The sequence below is a fragment of the Bos grunniens genome, chromosome 3 (genome assembly GCF_055505025.1).
Source record: "Bos grunniens cultivar Pamir isolate PY7600 chromosome 3, Bosgru_T2T1.0, whole genome shotgun sequence".
Classification (NCBI taxonomy): domain Eukaryota; kingdom Metazoa; phylum Chordata; class Mammalia; order Artiodactyla; family Bovidae; genus Bos; species Bos grunniens.
The window spans coordinates 92,813,196-92,829,956 of NC_141167.1; the positions used below are offsets into that span (position 1 = coordinate 92,813,196).

At 34.9% G+C, this 16,761-nt stretch overlaps 1 protein-coding gene across 8 annotated transcripts in view; it reads right to left on the bottom strand.

Moving 5' to 3' along the window:
* The window catches only part of CSDE1 (cold shock domain containing E1), a 35,550-nt gene that overhangs the window by 10,128 nt on the left and 8,661 nt on the right, over positions 1 to 16,761 (bottom strand). For 2 of the 8 annotated variants that reach the window (XM_086391994.1, XM_086391992.1), the window contains 10 exons: positions 8,906 to 9,104; positions 7,262 to 7,371; positions 6,771 to 6,863; positions 6,048 to 6,145; positions 3,638 to 3,719; positions 3,219 to 3,347; positions 2,984 to 3,109; positions 2,149 to 2,361; positions 433 to 573; positions 180 to 344 (listed from right to left, as the gene is read on the bottom strand). In XM_086391994.1, coding sequence (XP_086248120.1) covers positions 180 to 344; positions 433 to 573; positions 2,149 to 2,361; positions 2,984 to 3,109; positions 3,219 to 3,347; positions 3,638 to 3,719; positions 6,048 to 6,145; positions 6,771 to 6,863; positions 7,262 to 7,371; positions 8,906 to 9,104 — 1,356 coding nt within the window. Of the gene's footprint in view, positions 1 to 179; positions 345 to 432; positions 574 to 2,148; positions 2,362 to 2,983; positions 3,110 to 3,218; positions 3,348 to 3,637; positions 3,720 to 6,047; positions 6,146 to 6,770; positions 6,864 to 7,261; positions 7,372 to 8,905; positions 9,105 to 10,750; positions 10,898 to 15,170; positions 15,298 to 16,761 lie in introns of all 8 variants that reach the window. The other 6 variants (XM_086391997.1, XM_086391995.1, XM_086391990.1 and 3 more) reach the window with 5 other exon arrangements.

Here is a 16,761-nt window from a genome sequence, read left to right on the forward strand (position 1 = left end):
CCCAAAGAATTATCCAGCTCAAGATGTTAATATTGCTGAGATTAAAAACTTTGCTTTAGACTGATTCACTGTTCATATTATAGGCAATTCTGAAAGACTAACACTCCATTATTGTGTGAACAGTGGTTTCCTTTAAAGAGAAGAGACAAACTGTAAAAATCATTTTGATTAAAACTTACCTTTTCTTTGCCTTTATTTGGGCTAGTGGTTTTAGGATTCGAAAAAGTGGCCTCTTTTTCTACAGTGCCCAGAAAACGATGATCTGAATGGGAGTGGAACGAAACCGTGCCCTTGGGAAGTTTTTTAATCCTAATAGCATGATTTCTTTGGGCAGAGAGCATATCCTACAAATGATTAAAAAAAAAAAGTAACTTAAAACTGAAAAAGGAAGGACCAAGAAAACCTCTCATACTTTTCTCAAAAACTACTCACAGGAACCACAGTAAACTCTACTTCATCTGCAATATGAAGCTGGTTCCCATCCAGAATTTCACTGAAGTGGAAGAACATACGAGCATCACGATCCACACACTTGATGAAACCAAAACCATCTCTCATGGCAGCAATTACACCCTGAAACCAAAATAATACTGGCTGTGAAGACTGTCAAGACAACATTCAAATTTGGAAGTATCATCACATTAAATGTCAGGAATTAAATATCCAAATCTTGTATCCACATTTACAAATTTCCGTTTAAATACAAATTCACTGATTTCAATAAAATAATCCCTAAGCAACTGAGACTCCCCAGATGCTACTCCTTGGCCAATAAACAGTAGAAAAAGTATTTCTGAAGTAAATGTATGCAGCATATTCCATTTAATTTTCAATTGTCAAAAATATTGTTTTACAAGATGAGGAAACTGAGGTCGAAAGAGGTTAAGCAATTTGCCCAAAGCACATAGTTACTAAGTGGCAAACAATGGATTCCAAATAATGCCCAAGCTTTATGACACTGTAACTTCCAGAAATTAAAAATCTACAGAACAATACTTCAAATACCTCAAAAGTCAACTAAAGGCAACTTTATAATCTCAATTTCAAAAATCTTTTGAGCTTAGGCACAGGAGGATTTAAGATTTAGGTTTGAAAAATAAACTATATAAAGTCCCATCCTCATGGTTTTTTTCCTTCGTATTAAATTATCAGCTCTGTAAAGGCCTTATATCCAGAATAACTGGACATGACAGATACATGAATAGTTACTGAAACACAATTACTATCAACACATCAATGACTTACATATTGCATATTTACATATTACAGAGATGATTACTCTATAATCAGTTTTGAATACAGCCTAAGCTACATTCTGACATTTAATCCTTGCTAAATCCTGATGACAACCAAGCTATTCAACAATGTTCTCCATACTGTAAAGCCAAACACATCTAAGAAACATTTTTTTGCAAACACTGCAAATGTCAAACAAATATTACAGATCAGCAGTCCCCAACTTTTTTGGCATCAGGGATCCATTTCACGGAAGACAACTCTTCCAAAGACCTAGAGGTAGGGGGTAGGGAGGGGGTTCAGGCTGTAATGCGAGCAATGGGGAGCAGAGGGCTTGCCTGCTGCTCACTTCCTGCTGTGCAGCCTGGTTCCTAACAGGCTGAGGACCAACCAGTCCACCGCCCTGCTGTAGCTATTAACTGTAAACAGCACCAAATGTATATTACATCTGATAAAACTAATTCATCAAAGCTTAACTTTAAAAATATGTTTGGGCAACACGGGCATCATTTCCAGACATATATTCACTAATAAAAAATTTCAAGTCCTACTATAAAAACAAAACCTACTTTGTGGAGTATTTTATGGAACAATCTGGAAAAATCTACTTTCTACAATGATGAACTTAAATCAACTCAGTTTTCATATTTAAGGGCCAGAGAAGCACTGACTCTCAAAAGACCTTAGAAATCATCCTCTCCAAATTTCCATTCTAAAACCTTCTCACATATATTTCAAGGTAACCAGTTAGGTGTCAAACCAAGATTGATTCAATGTCTATATTCTTAATCACCTTAATAAGGTAACTACCCAATATTGTCATGCCTCAAAGAATTTTCAATACCATATTACAAACTTACATATAACATTGTCCCACCTACCTTCCACTTTGGATACGCATCTAACACTTACCATCTCTCTGGCTTCATTAGTGAACTGAAATGTATTTGATAGAACTTCTATGTTGGTTGCTCGTTCTAATTTGTCACGACGGTCTGTTGAAATATTAAACCTAACGTGGTCACCTTCCAACAGGGTCACCTTGGATTTTGTATCTTTGTCTCCAAAGGGAAGTTCTTTAGGAATCACAAAATCAACTTTGATGCGTCCTGGCAATGGGTCATTCTGATGAGAAGGAAAAACTATTTTAGCTGGAGATTTCTCATCCTTCCTAGTTCTAAGTCAAACAAGAAGAACACATAGTAAACCCATGTTATTTATAATAGATAACTCCCTAAAGGAAAAAAAGGTGTTGAAAACCTATGTTCAATTTGAAAGCTTTTGTGTTCTGTGGTCACATGACACAACCATGAACTCATGATACTGCAGTTAAGATCCTGCACTCTGATACTGAGAGATTTTATTTAAGGGGGAAAAAAAAAAAAATCCAATCTCTTATGTTTTACATTTCCTTAACAATGATACCACTGGTCTCATCTTTTCACTCCCCCCAGACCCCTTACATACAAGCCCAACTGGGGCCCAAGCACACAGACATGAATTGTTTTCCCTCCCATCTAACCAGCAATTTTTTTTGGTCCCTTTCTCCATATCACCCAGCTAAAACAAACAATATATTCATGAATGTACCTACCAATGGTTTCCTATTTAAATTCTACACATTAAATACTTAATACTTAAAACAAAATTACATTAATTGAATATAATAAAACTTCTGTATACCACACCATATTACTCTTATTTCTGATGAGGCAAAAGAGGACTCTCCTGAAAAAAGACTATTTACCTGGTTTTTACTGGGTACTTTGGGGATGACTTTGGTTACAGTTCCTTCAAAATGTTCAATGCTGATATCCTCAAAAATGACTGTTCCTTGAGGCAACAGTCTGACATCTGTTGCAACTTCTTTACCCTAAACCAGAAAGGAGCATAGGGGGCACACATGTCATTTTAAGTGTTTCATACATTTTAACTACTTACTTTAAAAGAAGGTCAAAGGTCAAGTTATTTAACTATCTTACATTTCGGTCCTTGATTGTGAATTCCACGTCATCTCCAGGCTGTAAGGATTCTAAGTCACCCTTAAATTCACTATAGTGAAAGAATATCTCCTTTACAATATCGCCTCTTTCAATAAAGCCAAACGCCTCCTAGAGGCAAACAAATATGAAAAAAAAGCAGGAATATTATGCACTATTCAGCATATATATTTATGATTACAATTTACAATTAAGAAGCCTTTTAAGTGGCAACATTATTATTTGGTAAAGTCTAATATTAATACCAATGAAATGGCCATTTTAAAGAATATAATTAGTAACCAGATTGCTTTTGAAGTTAATATTTTTTAAAGGAAAGACAAGAAAATCAAAAGACTTGAGTTTGAAAGACTTAACACAGCCAAAGAAAACTCAAGTTTGTCAAATTTGATGACACTTACTTTCATGGCACAAACTACTCCCTGATAGCGAGCTTGTTTCTTTTTCAACAGCATAATATTACGAGCACTTACAGCACCAGTACTGGAAAAAAAGAATCAGGTGGGGATAGTGGGGAACAAAGAGGGGAAAATGCATTGATCTGGTTAGATACAATGACTTTAGAGAAACAATAGTTTTCTAAGCCCTTAACACTTCTGCATTATCACTAATATAAGATTTCCTAATACACAATCCTTTTCATATAGCTTCACATGCAAAGGACTTTTGCCCAAACTTCCTAGCTTTTGAAACTGGGCCCATATATATGTGACCGTTTTCCTTTTGGGCTGTTGAAAATAAGTCCACAAATTGGATGCCATCAGATGGGGAATGCAAAGGTTTTAGAAAGGCCATTACTTGAACAAACACTGAGTAGGAATTATGTACTGCATACAAACATGGGGAAACAGAGATAAGTAAGAGATGGTCCTGTTTACAATGAATACTGAATTTAGTAGCTATCCCATCAATTATACAGCAAAGAAACCTTGAGTAAATGCAGTGATTATAGGAGATATTTGCTATGCTTTAAAAAAAAGCGACATTCACCTCCACTGAAAAGAGAGATGTCATGTTGCTAAACTGTCCCCATCTTTGAGCAGCAGCATGTAAATCTGACAGTGACCCCACTGACTCCTCTGTCCGTGGAATTCTCCAGGCAAGAATATTGGAATGGGTAACCATTCCCTTCTCCAGATCTTCCTAACCCAGGGATCGAACCCAGGTCTCTTGCATTACCAGCAGATTCCTTACCATCTGAGCTACCAGGAAGCCCTTAAAGATGGCACAAACTGTATAAGATGGAAGAGTATTTGTTGGTGGTGTTTTTAAGATCTTCAGACCAAGCTACTGGTCTATTACTTCCCTTAATTCTTCATGGACAAAGTCCTTCATGGACAACTGTCCTTTTTATTTCAGAAACTTAACAGACTAAGAGAAGATCCTGGAAAAATCCTATGTGCTTTTGCAACTCACTATAGTGAAAAGGTCTTATTTAGAGCCAGATTTGGGATTGAAATGTCAATTTAAAAGCTGTGTGACTTTAGGCAAGTCACTTTATGAGAACATACCTCACTTTACACATGGAAGACTTAGTTCTGAGGATTAACAACTGTACATAAATATTTAGTACAAGACCTAGCACATTCAAGACTTTATTAGGATTAAATAAAACCCTTTCATTGGCTCCCCATCCACCTCAAGCCCTATTCCCTAGTTTCCTACTTAAGATTAATTTGAGGTCTCAGACTAAAACTACTAATATCCGTACCTGTTACTCAATCTGATTTCTTCTAGTCTTACAAGAGGTAAAGCTCAAGGCTAATAATTCTGCACAAACTACTGGAACTTTATTCTGTACTGCCAGTCAAAGTCCATTCCCAGCACTTTCTCCTATTTTTAAGTTCCCTTATATCTATCTTTTCCAGTCTAAAGTAAAAATAACCATCCCTGGGCTTTCTTAAGTACACTTTCCTTAACTGCTTATGCCAAGGAATTCAACAGCTCTATCTCCTGCCTGTCACTAGCTTGTTCAGATCTATACATACAACTACATATTTAATATCTTCACCCACAGACACCTCAAATTCAAAATGCCAAAATAAGCGTAATTCTTCTCCCACCCTTAATCTTTCTGTTGTACCTCCTAAGTCCAGTTACTGCTATCATTAGCTGTCTAGTAGCCCAAGCAAGAAAAATGGCATTTGGGACTCCTCTTCCCTTAGATCTAATATACTCCTCTATCAAGTTATTAAACTTGGTCATTTTTTTTTTCTCTTACGTGATTTGAGTTCTATACCCTACCACCACTGGCCTATCCATATTAGACCCTTATCTTTCATATTAACTCTCAAATCTCTGCCTCTTATCTAGAGGATCCCTACTCTCCAAAAGCCTACCATCCCCACCACTTCCAACAATTGAAACCATACTTCCCCAATTAAAATCCTTCAAAGATTCCTGTTACTACTAATGAATAAACTTCAAACTTCATCCTTCTATGATCCAGTCAATTCAATCAACTCAAACTTTTGGCCATTTTGCCCAAATGCTACTTCCTCTACCCAGAATGTTTTTCTCATTTCCCTAGTGACTCCTCATCTCAAAGTGCGCCTCAAGCACTGCTGTTTGGTAAGACTTTCACTCATCTCCAGTAGACATCCTTCAAAGTTCTGATCATGTTTTAATTATCCTATTTCTGACACCCTGCATAGTGCTTATCATAGAACTGATGCTCAGATGTTTAGCTGATGAATACCAATTTAAAAGATCATGACAATTATCCAGATTTACAAGTTAGGTTTTGACTCACTTCAAACTTCTTACTTCCAAAAAGAAAAAAATACATTTAAATGGGAGAAAAGAACTTACTGTTTATTGTTATCAATTACAAAGTTTATTTTATCTCCAGTTTCCAGCTGAACATTCCCTTCAACATCTTCAGGGGTGTAAGTCAGATAAAACACTTCCTGTGAATTAACAAGTTATTATTACTATATTGCAGGACGCATGTTCACTGTATAATGTGATTTACTTTGTTAAATACTTCTTAAACTGGCATTTAAAACCAAATCTCTTAAAATTAAATGACTTTTTGACAAGTAAATTAACTTATTCATATAAACACACTTTCCCTCCAAGGTGCTGATGACTTTTGCGAGTCCACAGCTGAGCAGCAATCCAACTTCAAAAAGCTTAAACACATGGAAGCATTTGCCCAGAGGCTGTAGTTACATTTCAAAAAAACAATTTTTATATAAGGCATTCCAAACAAAAAAGCTGGAGTTAGTGCTTAAAAGGAACCAGAAAAAAGATCCCTTCCCACAACCCCCCCAAAAAGTAAGTAAAAGAAGCATTTTACCTTAATGTTCTAACTAAGGTCACACTTGGGCAAGCTAAGACACTTGGAAGTCCTATGGATTTTTTTTTCTTTTTAAAGTTTTTGATTATGCTGCACTCAAAGCCTCTTTGAAACCAAATTTAAAACTGATTTTTAATCAACTGCAGCTTACGTTTTCTATTTTGAATTTTAAAGTACGCTTATAGATCACATGGTGGATCAGGCAAAGGTTTAAGAAAAATACACAAGTTTACCCCATTACGTTCGTAGCATACACTCCCTGTTGGACTCTGACCCGGGGCAGCTGGAGATTTACTCTCTAAGTTGTGAGGAACAGCGCACACAACCTACCAGTCAAAAAAAAAAAAATTTCCATTGCTAATCATTTCAGGAGCAGCACTGTTCAATATAAACTGAATTTTAATATCCTCTATACTATACATAGGGATGCATTTTAATATGATCCACAGAGGATGTCATGCTGCCAAGTTTCAAACTTACAGTACATCAACTGACTGTAAGTATAGACTTAGGGTTATATGTAAAAACCCAAATGACTCTTGACCAAATTTTTATTTCAGGTCAAGAAATGCCAGTGCTTCTGATACAATTTTAAAATAGTAACTTTTATATACTATAGCTCTCTTGCGTGCAAACTGAGGAGATGGGGTGAATCTTCCTTTTCTAATGTGAAAGATAAGCAAATTCAGGGCCCTAAGAAAATATAAACACCAAAGTCACTAACTTGTCCATTAATTCGTTCTTCAGGGAGGATTTCTTGTTTTATCTTCACCAGTTTAACAGCTATGGGTTTCCCAGTCCGCCGGTCAGATGATACTTCAAATTCAACATCATCTAAAATAAAGAGTGTTATATTTGTTGAACTAATTTTGGTAAAATGGTATCTCACTTCAGAGTTAAACTTACTGCTGCATTTGAGTTTTTTCTCTAAGTGTAGTCCCTGGACCAATGGAAGCAGCAGCAACATCACCTGAAGCACAGCAGACAGGTGAATTCTCAGGGCCCACTCCAGACTTACCCAAAAACAGACTCTGGGCATCAGGTACAGCTATCTATGTTTTAACAAGCCTTGTAGGTAACTTTGATACACACTAATGTTTCAGAACCACTGCTTTAGACTAAGTTAGTAGTATCTCAGTCTTAGTTTTCATGGCACTTACACATACTACAAATACGTAATGATGATGTGATTTGGCAAGCTTCCCCCCACCTTAAAATCCCTCTATACCCTCAGTTACTTCATCTGTAAAATGAGGATTAACCAATATAACACTCTTATACAATATTTGGAATGCCAAATATTCACGTTAACACATTATTGACCAGAGACGTTATCAATACATTTTTAGAAAAAGATAATCAACATCACTGTTCAAAGTCAGTAGATCTTAGAATTTATCACAGGTTCATTACACAAGTTATTACTGTCCTTATCATTCATTTTGCTTTTTGTGCCAACCCTGTGTATATTATAAATGCAAGTTTATCACCGTAAAAATTTTTTAAATGACATTGCAAAATTTTGAGTGAAGAATTTTTTGGTGAATTTTACAGATTCTTTATCTGAGAGACGTATATACTAGTGGCTCAGAAGATAACAGTTCTTCAAAATATAGTTCAGACAATGTGACTATTAGACCAACAAAAACACAAAAATCCTTAGTGACAGATTCTGATACAGAAAGTGAAAATGAAACTCATGATGCTGGAGAAGCCTTTACAGGTGTGTCAGGTGTTAACTACTGCACACAATAATCCACAAAGTGTTAGTGAAATAACAGAATTAATTTCTGGCCAGTCAAGATAAAAATATCAGACACTGGTTTCTGCAAAAATCCTTGGTCAGTAATGAGTTAACTATTGCTCTTTTTTCTCAAAGATATTTTATAACACACACAGAGACCCTGTAACTTCAGTCCTTTAATAAGCCACATTTTTTCTACACATGAAAGTAATTTCTATGATGTCAGCCAAAATGAATTTCCATATAGTTCAATGGTGACATCGGAAGAGTTATTTTTTTTCAGCTACTACCCAAAGTAGGAACAGGCAAAACAATTAAAACTAACAATATAAAAGTTTTATTTTACTGGCTTAAAACCTAATAGCCAAACAATCATTATTATGGGAGTAACAAAGCTACCAAGTATTTACTTAAAAAATATTCAAAGGTATCTTTTACTCAATAACTCTTTCATCCCTCAAAAAGATCACCACCACAAGTAAAATCAGGATTTTGCTGATTTATATAGACAAACTTCAGTAATTGGTACAGTGAAAAGGCCAAAACCATAGCACTGTCAGGCATAAGTTGATATGCAAGAAAAATTTGGGATCAGTTTTATAAAAAGGAGAATCGACAAATTACCTCCTACTTTTAAGTCCTGCAGGTTGCCATTATACTGTGAACAGTGGAAGAAAAGTCTAGCTTGCCGTTCTGAACACTGAATAAATCCATAAGAGGTTAGCAGTTTTTCAATAACCCCAGTCTCACGCAGTGCTGCTGAAGTACCATTGGGGTACCCATTATGTCCATTGTTGTGGAGAAGGTTTGGATCAAAGCTCATCTGTTTTAAAAAGAGAAAGAACTCAATACATACAGATCTGTACATTCTCTCTGTAGCATACTACGTCTGATTAACAAATCACCGAACTTTTAATATGAAAAGGCAAAGAAAATAAAGGTAATACAAGTAAAGGGAAGATTATGTTTTTATTACTGAAATGTTAATTTAGCCAATAAAACATTTCAGAGGAAGTAATTCAAATTATTTTGGGGAACCGTCCCAATTTATGGTAGGATTTTCACTTCCCACAAATCAAATTTCTGGAGTTTAAATATTAAGACAAAGCAACCACATAAGTAAAAGCTGCCTTTAATTAAATTACTAAAACATCATCAGGACAAAGGTAACTAATATTCACAAGATGGAAAACCAAACTACCAAGACATATCATTAAGGAATTTATTTATTTTGAAAGAGAAATAGAAACCTTGATGCTATTTGGTAAGCCATGCATCTTGAAGGCAATTACTTAAGTTAGTAAAAAGAATAAAAGAAACCTTCTAAAAAAAAAAAAGAAACCTTCTATGCAATACTTATTTCAAACTAGAAAATGCATGCATGCTCAGGTCTTTTAATGGAAGACGACTGAAAACAGTGATTAGACAAGAGTTTTCTAAGTACTCCAAGACAACAAAAGCTCTTCAATCCTAAAAATAATCAATCACTTCACAGGCACAATTAAAAGAAATCTTTTCATTTGTTTCAGACACTGATGAAATCTCCAAATACTGTCATCTGTTTCTATGATTAGATAAAGCAAAATAAAACACTCTTTAATATAAGAGGGGCTATTTAAACGCAATGTACTGGGACCTATTTAATCATCAGATACTGTCTATCACAGTGTGTATTTCATTTTATTTAAGTGAAGCAGGACACAGGACAAAATCCCTAGGGAAGGTTAGGTCTATCACTGATCTACTATAGCAACATATCCACATCCTTACAACTAGTTTTAGACCTTTTCATTGAAAATTTGACTCATAAGCATTTTTACTTGTCTGATGTTGGGCATTAATAAGAATATTTTTCATTAGGAAAAAGAGACCACTGAAATTATAGAAACATAAACCCAAGTTTCAAGTAGTTAAACACTGTGTGGGACAGCCAAACCATGCAAAACAAAGCCATCACATCTATAGGTGGTTAGTTCCAGTTCTTTCATGGTAGACACTGTTTTGTGCTGGATGTGTTAACTCATTTAATTTTTACAAAAGCCCAGGAGCATGTAATACTGTCCCTATTTTACTAATGATGAAATAGACACTGAGATTAAATGACTTACAAAAGTCAAATGACAGAGGATTCAAAACCATATGCACAATATAGACTCTAAACTAGGGCACGTCAAAGTGAAGTTACCCAGTGATCTGGTTAAAATACAAAATCTGACTCACTGGCAGGGGTTTGAGATTATCTGTTTCTAACAAATTCCCAAGGGGATACCGATGCTTTTGCTTCCTGGACACCCTCTGAGTAGCAAGCCCTAAACTACTAAACTTACCTTTCAAGATTCAAGGTGAAAGAAATGCTTAGGGAAGTTAGAAAGTAAGTTTGCAGGGTATTTCAATCAAACTGAGTGATGCTTCTTAGTCATGCTCTTAACACAAAGAAAAAAAGCTAGGATGACTGCTTCCCTGACTTACAGATCTCTGATACGTGGGGGTCCTCTTTTGTTTTTTAGTCCCAGATGAGGTAGAAGATGAAGATAAAGGTAAAGAAAGTGAAGGAGGGGCTGCAGGAGGGGGATGAGGATCGGATGACACAGTAAAAACGTTCTCCATCTCAAACAGCTGTGATAACATAACACAATGTTTATAACTATCATCAATAAAAATTTAACACATTTGACAGTCAACCTGTGTATCTACCTTTACCATTAGGTTACTTCAGCAAAATAGAAATCATTTAACCAGATTTCTATCAACAAAATAAATTATAGCATTAACATTAAAAGATCAAACCGAAATGCATTTTTAAAGCACTTACTTAATCCCTAATCCACAACATTTATAATTTTTAACATGCTGTAAGGACTCTGGCAGTTGCTACAATGAGACAATTGAGCCCAAAGTCTTCAAAATGTCTCACAACTTCACACAGAATCCAATATTCTCAATCACTTGTCTCCCTAAAGAAGGTTATACACCGGATAATTCAATGGTGTGTAGGAAGAAAGAATCCTAACTAGAATAAATATATTTTGTCAAGAGATAACAATTAGCTTTTTAAATGGTTATTATGTATTTATAGAAAAGGCTTTGCTGAATTGCTTTGTCAGATCATATCACAGATCAAACATAAAGTATTCTGAGGTTGAGTGGAGAGCCTCACCAGAGATTGACAGCGAAGCCCTCCTTTATTTACTTTCAGCATATTAAATTTACACTTCCCTGACTAAGTGCACATACAAATTTAGTTATCTAGTTTAATTAAACTGCCCTCACAAATAGAAAAGGTGTTGAGAAAGATTCCTAGAGAAGAATCTTAGAAGATAATGCTAATAAAGCAAGCAAAGGCAGAGTAGTGGGAGCCAACACTTCTCATTAGTTCTTGTACTTCCACATTATGAAATAAATCACCATTAATGAGATCTGACAAGTCTCAAAAAAACTAAGATCAAGACTGTGATACTTATGCCAGCAATAGTAGTGATAAAACACAAAATCCATACTGTGCCTTAGATATTAATTCATGATAGTATAAAGTTTTTAAATTAAACACTTACAAACTAAGCATCCAGATATGTATTCTGAGTGAGGCTGGAAAGTTTCTGTTAACAGGTAAACTACTTTTATAATACTGCTTATTTTAACTTTGTCCTATTTGTGCCACTGCTTTGTAATGCAAGTATAATCACACAATTTATAAAAATATACACATGTACATTTTCAAATTAATTTGAAAACCACTATTTCACCATGACTTACTTAGATCATGACTTTCAATCTCTGCTTTTCTCATGTTTAGACTATAGTTCTAACCATTCAAGTAAGAATGCAATGATATGATCTGTAATACATAGGCCAGCAAGCTGCAAAAACCACATCTCCACTCCTAGCAATCTAGCTAAACGTAGGAGGTAGTAACTCATTTTTCTCACCCTAAGGGAAAATGAACCCAAATCAGAAGGGATTACAGCTGTCACTCCTTCTAAGACTAAACTGTTCCCCAGGGAGGGCACTGGAATCTAGGCTGTATCACTTGCGTCTCATCGCACTTTTAGATGTGCACATCAAACGGAACTGAAACAGAACGTCTCTTTTCTCCTAGTATCTTAGGTTTTTTTCCTCGACCCTTTATCCAATTTGAGAACTACTTTTTAAAAATGGAAAACCATGTATTTTTCAAGCAACTTTAGATAAGAGAGTATGTTAACCCTTAATAAAATTCCTAATAGTACACTTAAATTCTTTTTTAAACCACCACCAACAAAACTTTAAAGAAAACACCATGAGACAAAATGGTAGGTCATTTAAAAAAGAAAAAAGCATATAAAACCAAACAATTACATAAAAAAAGAAATTCAATGGAAAAAGCAGGTAGCTCAGCAACAGATGCTTGTTTATAAAAAAATTAAAGACAAAAAAAAGGAGGTGGTGGTGGGAGGAATGAACCAGTATATAAATGTTATTTGGCTTTTTTTAAAAATAGGTGGAAAATTCTATAGTTGCTCAACTCACAGCATACAAAAAGTATATTTCAGATGAACTGAGTTAAATGCCTTAACAAATATTAAATAAAAATGTGTGTATTTATAAAGATTTTGGAAAGGGGACTTTCTAGATTTAAAGTCAAAAGAAAAAGGTGCAAGGGAAAGGATCAATGTTCGATTATGTAAAAAGTATAAACTTTTATTCTCAAACCTAAAGAGAACAAAAGCACATGTAAATATGTAAGTGCACCATTAAAGAACTTAAGCAAATCAGGTAAGAAACTACTAGAATATAAGCTTCATGAAAACAGGTACTTTTTATTCAAAGCTAAATCTCCAGTGTTACACAGTGTTTAGCACATAGTAAGCACTCATTTGCTGAACTGTGGAAGACAAATAAATTAGTCTTAAAAGATTATTCATTCAAGACAAAATATATAAGCTTCAATTGTGGCAAGCAAATATTTAGATAAAGCAAATTATTCATTTATCAAACTACCAAAGAAAAGATTTAAAAAATATTGAGGAAGTAGGTTAAGAACACGCTAATATTTTTTCATGGTGGTAAACTGGTGTAATCTTTCTGAAATACAATTTAACCACGTGTACCAAAACATGGGGGTGTTTTCCTTAATAATTCTACTGCAGGAAACCCATCCTGAGGAAATGTGAACAAGGCTTTATGCAAAATGTGTTCACTAAAATGTTTTAATAACAAATTTCTAGAAACACTCTAAAGTTTAACAATGGGTCAATAAGTCACAGTAATTTATATAACAACAAAAAATATTTATATGATTTCAACTGGTATTTTAAAAACAAAAAGACCATTAAAATCTACTTTAATACTCACAGACAATAAAATACTTAGAGGGTGTTTTAAGGGCACAGAGGTAAAATTGGTAAATGGGAACAGAATCCAGTACTCCCTTCTCACTCCACCACTCACATTCCTAACCGCTGCTTTATGCACTAAACCATGATGAGCGCCTACAATGTGGCAATGCCGTTCTAGGTTCTACCTGTATAGTAGTGAACACAACAAACAAACATCACCAAGTCCAAGTTTAGACTTTTTCTTCTTGCAACATTTCTTGAATTGTTTCTCCTAACCTAGTCTGCTTGGCTCTCATTAGTTTAGAAAAGGTAGTCCTTTCCCAAGGGGGGAAGGAATCAGATGAATTGGAGACTGCAATGGACACAATTTACACTATTGATTTTATGTATAAAATAGATAACTAATGAGAACCTACTGGCACAGAAAACTCTACTCAATGTTCTGTGGTGGCCTAAATGCTAAGGAAATCCAAAAGAGGGGATATTTCTAAATATATAGCTGATTCACTTTGCGATATAACAAATCTAAACATTGTAAAGCAATTATACTCCAATAAAAATTAGAAAACAAACAAAAATAAACCAAGGTCACCTAATCACAGACAACTGGGCTTTAAGCTACAGACAATAATAACGTCCTCGAGCACTCCTTACCACTTCGTTTGCCACTGCCCGACTGAAATCAATAAATGTTCAAATAAACTCTTATCAAAAAAACCCCAATCTATTTCACTGTACAACGGTTTTAGAAAATTACTGTTTTCTTAATCTAAACATACCTTCCCTTAACTTCCTCTGCTCCTTTCAGTTTTCTGAATGCAACCGTTTTTCAGACTAACTGCTGTGTTCTGGATATGTTCTAAATAGTTATCCACTGAGGTACATGCCACTACTTCTCTTATTGTACTGTGACCAATAATATAATACAGACAGCGCTGAGTGATTATGTTTCTTGATTCTGTAGACTAAAAAGTTTCAGTAACTTCATATAACTAAGAAAAAAAAAATCCTCTATATTACTTCTTAATAAATCAGTAAAATCAGGTTTTCTCCTTCTATTTCTTATAACTGATCATTTATTACTAAAGAAAAAACTAACCTAATAGGGTTAGTTACTTCATACAAAAACCCTGGAATGCTTATACATAAATATACACATAACTATTTATTACTAAATCTTGAAATGGAAGGATGACAGAATCTGGCAGCACATATGTGGAGACCCCTTTGAAAATCAGTCCATTATTCAAATTCTTTTAATGTTTATTATGCAATCTATATTTCTGCGTACTGATCACTATGCCATCATGAGATACTCTGTCAAATCTTACTGAAAATTTTTTATCTTGTGCTCCTGGACTTTTGATACAAAGAGCAAGCTCGAAAGTTTGTACACCTGACTTTGAAAATCAATCAAGACATGTAAAGTTCCTGGTCATGGGTCTCCGTTAACTACTAGCACACTCCAGCAAGTTACCCTGTCATCTTATTCACTGGGGGCTTTAGTTTTCTTTTAATGTTTCTAGCTTTGCTTTCCTTCTGTCATCTTAAACTGTCTTGATCAAAATACTCACCAAAACAATCCATGTCTATCTTTACATGCCAACCAAACTTCTTATAAACCTTATTCTTTCTTGGTACTTTTTAGGGTCAATCCCACTCTTCAATATTTATTCATTCCTAATTATGTACTACTTTAAACTGTTAAAAAAAAAACAACAAACATCTCTTAAATGTGGTTCTCATATGTAGAGAGTAACCTTATCAAGGGTGTATGGAAGGTGGGATGAATTGGGAGATGGGGACTGACATATATATGCTACTATTTATTGAATATAAAATAGATAACTAATGAGAACCCATTGTATAGCACAGGGAACTCTGCTCAATGCTCTGTGGTGATTTAAATGGGGAGGGAATCTGTAACAGAGTGGATATATGTATACGTATGCCTGATTCACTTTGCTGTATAGAAAGAAACTAACGTAACATTGTAAACCAACTATACGCCAATAAAAATTAAAAAAAAAAAAAAAAATCTGTGATCTATTGCATTACCAAATCTGTTTTGTTAGCTGCACTCCTTTTAATTGGAATTCACAACTGTACAATGAGAACATGTTTTAATGTCAATATCCCCATTTATCTGTTTGTAAATATTTACTGTATTAGTATTTAGCCTATGTATCGTGAACTAAACTGCTTACTAGAGAAAAAAGAATACAAAGATTAGGTTAAACAAAAAGCACTTCTACTTTAAATCCATTTTCACAATTCATGTCAAGGCAATCAAAGCTCTAGCATCTTGTCTTTTACCCTTATGAATAAAGATAAAAGCTGCGCAATTTCAATCTCCATTATTTTATCTAACTCAGCACAATTGGTAGGAGTCTAAAATTATTTTTAAAAAGTCAGACGAGGAGGGAGAAAGAAACAAACAGAAGAAGCAAGTGGTGAAATAGCCTTAAAACTAAGTAACTAAATGTCTGTTTATGGGTAATTTAAATAAATTGGTATTACTGGTAGTTCTAAATTAAGAAATAATGCTGGTTCACAGTTAAGGTGATTACCACAATTAAGCTTTCAACCTTTAAATAAATTGTAGGTATGGGTCCAGGTGCTTTTTGAAACAGTAATGAAGCTTTTTTAAGACAACAATCTAAGAATGATCTGTTTTCATTCCCCATCTGATTTGATCAATGCATGCATGCTCTGTCACTCAGTCGGGTTCGACTCTGCCACCGACGGACTGTATCCCACCAGGCTCCTCTATCCATGGGATTTCCCAGGCAAGAATACCGGGAATGGGTAGCCATTTTCTCCTGCAGGTAATCTTCCAGACCCAGAGATCAAATCCTCGCCTCCTGCATTGCGGGCAGGCTGTCTGTCACTGAGCTGCCAGAGAAGCACGCATTTTACAAAAGGATTACTACCAAGTGCTCCTCGAAATTATCTTCCTTGGCATTCCTTCCTGGCTACCTCTATTTCTTTAAACACTCTTCTCTTTGGCATTTCTTCCTGAATTACCTATAAAGTGATGACTCCTTTCTGAATTCCAAGTCTTTATTTCTGATTTCAGAAAATCTAGAAACTAAAGATTTAAAAGGAACAACTGCCCTTCACAATCCTACCTCCCCCAAACAACCACTGTTGAGCATTCCATAT